The sequence below is a fragment of the Perca flavescens genome, chromosome 20 (assembly GCF_004354835.1).
Source record: "Perca flavescens isolate YP-PL-M2 chromosome 20, PFLA_1.0, whole genome shotgun sequence".
Lineage (NCBI taxonomy): Eukaryota > Metazoa > Chordata > Actinopteri > Perciformes > Percidae > Perca > Perca flavescens.
Window position 1 is genome coordinate 2,486,169 of NC_041350.1, and position 10,000 is coordinate 2,496,168.

The 10,000-nt window shown below is 38.8% G+C and overlaps 1 protein-coding gene across 1 annotated transcript in view; it reads left to right on the forward strand.

Moving 5' to 3' along the window:
* Positions 1–10,000, forward strand: part of sptbn5 (spectrin, beta, non-erythrocytic 5) — a 177,732-nt gene that overhangs the window by 98,608 nt on the left and 69,124 nt on the right. Inside the window, exons 47-48 of the mRNA XM_028566292.1 lie at positions 4,512–4,703; positions 8,663–8,758. Of these exons, the coding sequence (XP_028422093.1) occupies positions 4,512–4,703; positions 8,663–8,758 (288 nt within the window). The remainder of the gene's footprint in view (positions 1–4,511; positions 4,704–8,662; positions 8,759–10,000) is intronic.

The window sequence follows — 10,000 nt, forward strand, 5'->3', positions numbered from 1 at the left end:
CCAATCAGGGCCAGAGGGGGGTGTCTAACTGCGTGTCAATCACTGCTCATGCACACGCATTCATTCTCCCTCGTGGGGGGAGGAGCTTAGGAGACTGTTTTGGGCTTTAGCAGAAAGGGGGGAGGGACTGAGAAGTTGTCGATGTTAAAAAATGTTTGGATCATCACAATCCTACCTACAGCACCTTTAATACACACACACATACTTTATACACAATCCTACCTACAGCACCTTTAATACACACACATACTTTATACACAATCCTACCTACAGCACCTTTAATACACACACACATACTTTATACACAATCCTACCTACAGCACCTTTAATACACACACACATACTTTATACACAATCCTACCTACAGCACCTTTAATACACACACACATATTTTATACACAATCCTACCTACAGCACCTTTAATACACACACACATACTTTATACACAATCCTACCTACAGCACCTTTAATACACACACATACTTTATACACAATCCTACCTACAGCACCTTTAATACACACACATACTTTATACACAATCCTACCTACAGCACCTTTAATACACACACATACTTTATACACAATCCTACCTACAGCACCTTTAATACACACACACATACTTTATACACAATCCTACCTACAGCACCTTTAATACACACACATACTTTATACACAATCCTACCTACAGCACCTTTTTAATACACACACATACTTTATACACAATCCTACCTACAGCACCTTTAATACACACACACATACTTTATACACAATCCTACCTACAGCACCTTTAATACACAAACATACTTTATACACAATCCTACCTACAGCACCTTTAATACACACACACATACTTTATACACAATCCTACCTACAGCACCTTTAATACACACACATACTTTATACACAATCCTACCTACAGCACCTTTAATACACACACATACTTTATACACAATCCTACCTACAGCACCTTTAATACACACACATACTTTATACACAATCCTACCTACAGCACCTTTAATACACACACACATACTTTATACACAATCCTACCTACAGCACCTTTAATACACACACACATACTTTATACACAATCCTACCTACAGCACCTTTAATACACACACATACTTTATACACAATCCTACCTACAGCACCTTTATAACACACACACATACTTTATACACAATCCTACCTACAGCACCTTTAAACACACACATACTTTATACACAATCCTACCTACAGCACCTTTAATACACACACATACTTTATACACAATCCTACCTACAGCACCTTTAATACACACACATATACTTTATACACAATCCTACCTACAGCACCTTTAATACACACACATACTTTATACACAATCCTACCTACAGCACCTTTAATACACACACACATACTTTATACACAATCCTACCTACAGCACCTTTAATACACACACACATACTTTATACACAATCCTACCTACAGCACCTTTAATACACACACACATATTTTTATACACAATCCTACCTACAGCACCTTTAATACACACACATACTTTATACACAATCCTACCTACAGCACCTTTAATACACAAACATACTTTATACACAATCCTACCTACAGCACCTTTAATACACACACACATACTTTATACACAATCCTACCTACAGCACCTTTAATACACACACATACTTTATACACAATCCTACCTACAGCACCTTTAAACACACACACATACTTTATACACAATCCTACCTACAGCACCTTTAATACACACACACATACTTTATACACAATCCTACCTACAGCACCTTTAATACACACACACATACTTTATACACAATCCTACCTACAGCACCTTTAATACACACACATACTTTATACACAATCCTACCTACAGCACCTTTAATACACAAACATACTTTATACACAATCCTACCTACAGCACCTTTAATACACACACATACTTTATACACAATCCTACCTACAGCACCTTTAATACACACACATACTTTATACACAATCCTACCTACAGCACCTTTAATACACACACACATACTTTATACACAATCCTACCTACAGCACCTTTAATACACACACACATACTTTATACACAATCCTACCTACAGCACCTTTAATACACACACACATACTTTATACACAATCCTACCTACAGCACCTTTAATACACACACACATACTTTTATACACAATCCTACCTACAGCACCTTTAATACACACACACATACTTTATACACAATCCTACCTACAGCACCTTTAATACACACACACATACTTTATACACAATCCTACCTACAGCACCTTTAATACACACACACATACTTTATACACAATCCTACCTACAGCACCTTTAATACACACACACATACTTTATACACAATCCTACCTACAGCACCTTTAATACACACACATACTTTATACACAATCCTACCTACAGCACCTTTAATACACACACATACTTTATACACAATCCTACCTACAGCACCTTTAATACACACACATACTTTATACACAATCCTACCTACAGCACCTTTAATACACACACACATACTTTATACACAATCCTACCTACAGCACCTTTTAACACACACACATACTTTATACACAATCCTACCTACAGCACCTTTAATACACACACATACTTTATACACAATCCTACCTACAGCACCTTTAATACACACACATACTTTATACACAATCCTACCTACAGCACCTTTAATACACACACACATACTTTATACACAATCCTACCTACAGCACCTTTTTAATACACACACACATACTTTATACACAATCCTACCTACAGCACCTTTAATACACACACATACTTTATACACAATCCTACCTACAGCACCTTTAATACACACACACATACTTTATACACAATCCTACCTACAGCACCTTTAATACACACACATACTTTATACACAATCCTACCTACAGCACCTTTAATACACACACACATACTTTATACACAATCCTACCTACAGCACCTTTAATACACACACACATACTTTATACACAATCCTACCTACAGCACCTTTAATACACACACATACTTTATACACAATCCTACCTACAGCACCTTTAATACACACACACATACTTTATACACAATCCTACCTACAGCACCTTTAATACACACACATACTTTATACACAATCCTACCTACAGCACCTTTAATACACACACACATACTTTATACACAATCCTACCTACAGCACCTTTTAACACACACACATACTTTATACACAATCCTACCTACAGCACCTTTAATACACACACACATACTTTATACACAATCCTACCTACAGCACCTTTAACACACACACACACTTTATACACAATCCTACCTACAGCACCTTTAATACACACACACATACTTTATACACAATCCTACCTACAGTACCTTTAATACACACACATACTTTATACACAATCCTACTTACAGCACCTTTAATACACACACACATACTTTATACACAATCCTACCTACAGCACCTTTAATACACACACACATACTTTATACACAATCCTACCTACAGCACCTTTAACACACACACACATACTTTATACACCTTCCTACCTACAGCACCTTTAATACACACACATACTTTATACACAATCCTACCTACAGCACCTTTAATACACACACATACTTTATACACAATCCTACCTACAGCACCTTTAATACACACACATACTTTATACACAATCCTACCTACAGCACCTTTAATACACACACACATACTTTATACACAATCCTACCTACAGCACCTTTAATACACACACATACTTTATACACAATCCTACCTACAGCACCTTTAATACACACACATACTTTATACACAATCCTACCTACAGCACCTTTAATACACACACACATACTTTATACACAATCCTACCTACAGCACCTTTAATACACACACACATACTTTATACACAATCCTACCTACAGCACCTTTAACGTGATCTGTATATTTTTTAAACTCCAGACTGTGTGTGCGTGTTAAAGTCCCGGCTGTTAGATGAGGTGGGAGGAGATACACTGCACAACTGTGTGTATACTTGTTTAACAAAATAACCTAATAGAAGAAATTAGCTTCAGATTTCAGGGTGCAGACTAGGGCTGGGCAATATATGAATATTATATCGATATTGTGATATGAGGCTAGAGATTGTCTTAGATTTTGGAAATTGTAATATTGTAAATGGCATAAGTGTTGTCTTTTCCTGGTTTTAAAGGCTGCATTACAGTAAAGTGATGTCAGTTACCAGACTACTCTAGCTGTTCTATTATTTTTTACCCAGACATTACGTCCATATTACTGAAGATGATCTTAAATCTCATTGTGAAGATATTTTGTTAAAGCACCAATTGTCAACCCTATAATATCGCCACAATATCGACATTGAGGTATTAGGACAAGAATATCGCGATATCTGATTTTCTCCATATCGCCCAGCCCTAGTGCAGACTGTCTTCTTGTTGTCGTGTGTCTCCAGGCCGGAGAGGAGCTTGTTTCCCTTCGACACCCGAGGTCCAAGGAGGTGAAGAGGAGCGCAGCCGCCCTGCAGCTCCACTGGGAGGAGCTGAAGAAGGCCATGGCCACCCGAGGGAAAGATCTGGAAGATAACAGGGACTTCCTGGAGTTCTTGCAGAAAGTGGAAGAGGTGGAGGCCTGGATCAGACAGAAGGTAGGAGACTGGGGAAGGTTTCCTTTGTGTTTACATCTATGTTCCTGTGAGTTTCCAGCATGTTTCCTGTGTGTTTCTTGTGTGTTTCCAGCATGTTTCTTGTGTGTTTCCAGCATGTTTCTTGTGTGTTTCTTGTGTGTTTCCAGCATGTTTCTTGTGTGTTTCTTGTGTGTTTCCAGCATGTTTCCTGTGTGTTTCTTGTGTGTTTCCAGCATGTTTCCTGTGTGTTTCTTGTGTGTTTCCAGCATGTTTCTTGTGTGTTTCCAGCATGTTTCCTGTGTGTTTCTTGTGTGTTTCCAGCATGTTTCCTGTGTGTTTCTTGTGTGTTTCTTGTGTGTTTCCAGCATGTTTCTTGTGTGTTTCCAGCATGTTTCTTGTGTGTTTCCAGCATGTTTCTTGTGTGTTTCTTGTGTGTTTCCAGCATGTTTCCTGTGTGTTTCTTGTGTGTTTCCAGCATGTTTCTTGTGTGTTTCTTGTGTGTTTCCAGCATGTTTCCTGTGTGTTTCCAGCATGTTTCTTGTGTGTTTCTTGTGTGTTTCCAGCATGTTTCCTGTGTGTTTCCAGCATGTTTCTTGTGTGTGTTTCTTTGTGTTTTCAACATGTTTCCTGTGTGTTTCCAGCATGTTTCTTGTGTGTTTCTTGTGTTTCCAGCATGTTTCCTGTGTGTTTCCAGCATGTTTCTTGTGTGTTTCTTGTGTGTTTCCAGCATGTTTCCTGTGTGTTTCCAGCATGTTTCTTGTGTGTTTCTTGTGTGTTTCCAGCATGTTTCCTGTGTGTTTCTTGTGTGTTTACAGCATGTTTCCTGTGTGTTTCTTGTGTGTTTCATGTGTTTCCTGTTTCCTGTGTGTCTTTGTGTTTGTTTCCTGTGTGTTTCTTGTGTGTTTCCAGCATGTTTCCTGTGTGTTTCTTGTGTGTTTCCAGCATGTTTCCTGTGTGTTTCTTGTGTGTTTCCAGCATGTTTCCTGTGTGTTTCCAGCATGTTTCTTGTGTGTTTCTTGTGTGTTTCCAGCATGTTTCCTGTGTGTTTCTTGTGTGTTTCCAGCATGTTTCCTGTGTGTTTCTTGTGTGTTTCTTGTGTGTTTCCTGTGTGTTTGCATGTTTCTGTGTGTTTCTTGTGTGTTTCAACATGTTTCCTGTGTGTTTCTTTTGTGTTTGTGTTTCCTGTGTGTTTCTTGTGTGTTTACAGCATGTTTCCTGTGTGTTTCTTGTGTGTTTCCAGCATGTTTCCTGTGTGTTTCTTGTGTGTTTCCAGCATGTTTCCTGTGTGTTTCTTGTGTGTTTCAGCATGTTTCCTGTGTGTTTTTCTTGTGTTTTTCAACATGTTTCCTGTGTGTTTCTTGTGTGTTTCAACATGTTTCCTGTGTGTTTCTTTGTGTTTCCAACATGTTTCTTGTGTGTTTCTTGTGTGTTTCCAACATGTTTCTTGTGTGTTTCAACATGTGTTTCAACATGTTTCTTGTGAGTTTCCAGCATGTTTCCTGTGTGTTTCTTGTGTGTTTCTTGTGTGTTTCTTGTGTGTTTCCAGCATGTTTCCTGTGTGCTTCTTGTGTGTTTACAGCATGTTTCTTGTGTGTTTCCAGCATGTTTCCAGCATGTTTCTTGTGTGTTTCCAGCATGTTTCTTGTGTGTTTCTTGTGTGTTTCCAGCATGTTTCTTGTGTGTTTCTTGTGTGTTTCCAGCATGTTTCCTGTGTGTTTCTTGTGTGTTTCCAGCATGTTTCCTGTGTGTTTCTTGTGTGTTTCCAGCATGTTTCCTGTGTGTTTCTTGTGTGTTTCCAGCATGTTTCTTGTGTGTTTCATGTTTTCTTGTGTGTTTCTTGTGTGTTTCAACATGTTTCTTGTGTTTCTTTGTGTGTTTCAACATGTTTGTGTGTTGTTTCATGTTTGTTTCCTGTGTGTTTCTTGTGTGTTTCCAGCATGTTTCTTGTGTGTTTCTTGTGTGTTTCAACATGTTTCTTGTGTGTTTGCATGTTTGCATGTTTCTTGTGTGTTTCCAGCATGTTTCTTGTGTGTTTCTTGTGTGTTTCCAGCATGTTTCTTGTGTGTTTCTTGTGTGTTTCCAGCATGTTTCTTGTGTGTTTCTTGTGTGTTTCCAGCATGTTTCTTGTGTGTTTCTTGTGTGTTTCCAGCATGTTTCTTGTGTGTTTCTTGTGTGTTTCCAGCATGTTTCTTGTGTGTTTCTTGTGTGTTTCCAGCATGTTTCTTGTGTGTTTCCTGTGTGTTTCCAACATGTTTCTTGTGTGTTTCCAGCATGTTTCCTGTGTGTTTCTTGTGTGTTTCCAGCATGTTTCTTTTGTGTTTCTTGTGTGTTTACAGCATGTTTCCTGTGTGTTTACAGCATGTTTCTTGTGTGTTTCCAACATGTTTCCTGTGTGTTTCTTGTGTGTTTCTTGTGTGTTTCCAGCATGTTTCTTTTGTGTTTCTTGTGTGTTTACAGCATGGTTCTTGTGTTTCCAACATGTTTCCTGTGTGTTTACAGCATGTTTCTTGTGTGTTTCCAACATGTTTCCTGTGTGTTTCTTGTGTGTTTCCAGCATGTTTCTTGTGTGTTTCTTGTGTGTTTACAGCATGTTTCCTGTGTGTTTACAGCATGTTTCATGTGTGTTTTCCTGCATGTTTCTTGTGTTTTCATTGTCAGAAAGGTACAATACAGGTCAGTTTTTGTTACCTAAGGTACAAACAGTGTTGGGGAGTAACGGAATACATGTAACGGCGTTACGTATTCAGACTACAAATTATGAGTAACTGTACTCCGTTACAGTTACAATTTAAATAGTTGGTATTTAGAATACAGTTACATTGTTAAAACCAATGGATTACATGACGATACTTAGCTGTTTCACGAGTTTATTCACTCTGAATAAATTAAGGCAACTTAATGCATTTTCCAGAAGCCCCGATATGAAATAGAAAAAATAGCTATTTGCGTGATCAGTCACAATGGAGTCGGAACCGGCACGACAGAGCCAGGGCAGCAATAAGTTTCTCTCTTGGAAATTCAAACAGCATTTCACATTAAAGAACGAACAGGGAGAATGAAATACAGCTAACTGTGCCGTGCAGCCTCTGCTTGCCAGCAACCAGCCTCCTTTCAGCTCCAAATGACTCCACCTCCAACCTGAAGAAGCATCTTAAAGTAAGTTTTATTTAGCCAAGGGTAGTCGTCTGCTGTAGTTTTACTGCTCACCTTGCTATTTTAACATTGACGTGCGACTTTACATTCTCCTAGGTGCTGATTTACTAGCTCCAGAGCCGTTTAAAGACTGACTAGCCCCATTTGACATGCTAACTAACGTTAGCTAAAATTAGCTTGTGGTAGCTTAGACCGCGGTTAGATTTTTGTAGTATGCAGTTTGGGACTACCAATACAATAATCTATCTGCTTGTTCAGGTACACATTCAGCTAGTTGGAATAAAAAGAACACACCATTATAGGCCTGTTTAGTAAGCTGGATGTGATGGCCGCATTCCTACACTTATAAAACGCAATTCAATGTGGAAGTAATCCTGAAGTAGTCCTGAAGTAATCCTGAAGTAATCCTGAAGTAGTCCTGAAGTAGTCCTGAAGTAATCCTGAAGTAATCCTGAAGTAATCCTGAAGTAATCCAAGTATTCAGAATACGTTACTCAGATTGAGTAACGTAACGGAATACATTACAAATTACATTTGTGGGCATGTATTCTGTATTCTGTAACGAAATACGTTTTGAAAGTATCCTTTCCCAACACTGGGTAAAAAATTAGCAAATGTTACCTTAAAAGTACAAAAAATTTACAATTATGCAACTTCCTGTTGTTTCTGTTGTGTTTCCTGTTTGTTTTTAGTGTGTTTCCTGTTTGTTTCTGGTGTGTTTGCTGTTTGTTTCTGGTGTGTTTGCTGTTTGTTTCTGGTGTGTTTGCTGTGTGTTTCTGGTGTGTTTGCTGTTTGTAATGTCTGCCTCTGACCTGTGTGTGTTGCAGGAGGTGATGGTTAATGTCGGAGATGTTGGGAAGGATTATGAACACGGAGTTCAGCTGCTGAAGAAACTCGGCGAGTTCAGGGGAACTGGAGACGGGGTGAGGGAGCTTTTTTTTTTATTATTAAAAACAGTAAAACCTTTGTGATGTCAGCTTGTTAAATGTGATTCTTTTCTAGTCTATTCTCTTCTCTGGGACAGGAGTCATTTTGGGCTTTTTGGGAAACTCTAATCAACATTTTTCACCATTTTCTGACATTTTAGAGACCAAACAACTCATCCAGTGATCCAGAAAATAATCCACAAATGAATCAAGAGTGAATAAATTTTTTTTCCACAGTAAAATAAAAGTTTTGTTATGAAATAAAAGGATTCTATCCACTGGAACGCTACAGGGCTTTCAATTTGAAATACCTGTCTCTAATATAAGAATGCTAGAGCAGGAGGCCTACAAGATACATACAGTGCTCAGCATAAGTGAATACACCCATGTTAATGTTGACTAAAAAGAGGAATGAAAAATCATCTTTTGGAAATTGATCTTAATGCCTTAATTTAAAAAAATCTGAAAAATCCAACCTTTATGAATGAATAACGTATTGTAAATAAATAAAAGTTCTTCCTTAAAATACAGGGGGCATAAGTCAGTCCACCCCTATGTTATATTCCCATAGAGGCAGGCAGATTTTGTTTTTAAAGGCCAGTTATTTCATGGATCCAGGATACTATGCATCCTGATAAAGTTCCCTTGGCCTTCATCACATACCCTTCACCATACCCCCACATCATCACATACCCTTCACCATACCCCCCCCATCATCACATACCCTTCACCGTACCCCCCACATCATCACATACCCTTCACCATACCTAGAGATTGGCATGAGCTACTTTCCATAAAATCATCTCTCAATGCAAATCAAACCAGCTATTAGGTTAACTGAAATAAAACCATGCCAATCTCTAGGTATGGTGAAGGGTATGTGATGATGTGGGGGTATGGTGAAGGGTATGTGATGATGTGGGGGTATGGTGAAGGGTATGTGATGATGGGGGGGGAAGGGTGAAGGGTATGTGATGATGGGGGGTATGGTGAAGGGTATGTGATGATGTGGGGGTATGGTGAAGGGTATGTGATGATGTGGGGGTATGGTGAAGGGTATGTGATGATGGGGGGTATGGTGAAGGTATGTGATGATGTGGGGGTATGGTGAAGGTATGTGATGATGTGGGGGTATGTGATGATGTGGGGGTATGGTGAAGGGTATGTGATGATGTGGGGGTATGGTGAAGGGTATGTGATGATGTGGGGGTATGGTGAAGGGTATGTGATGATGTGGGG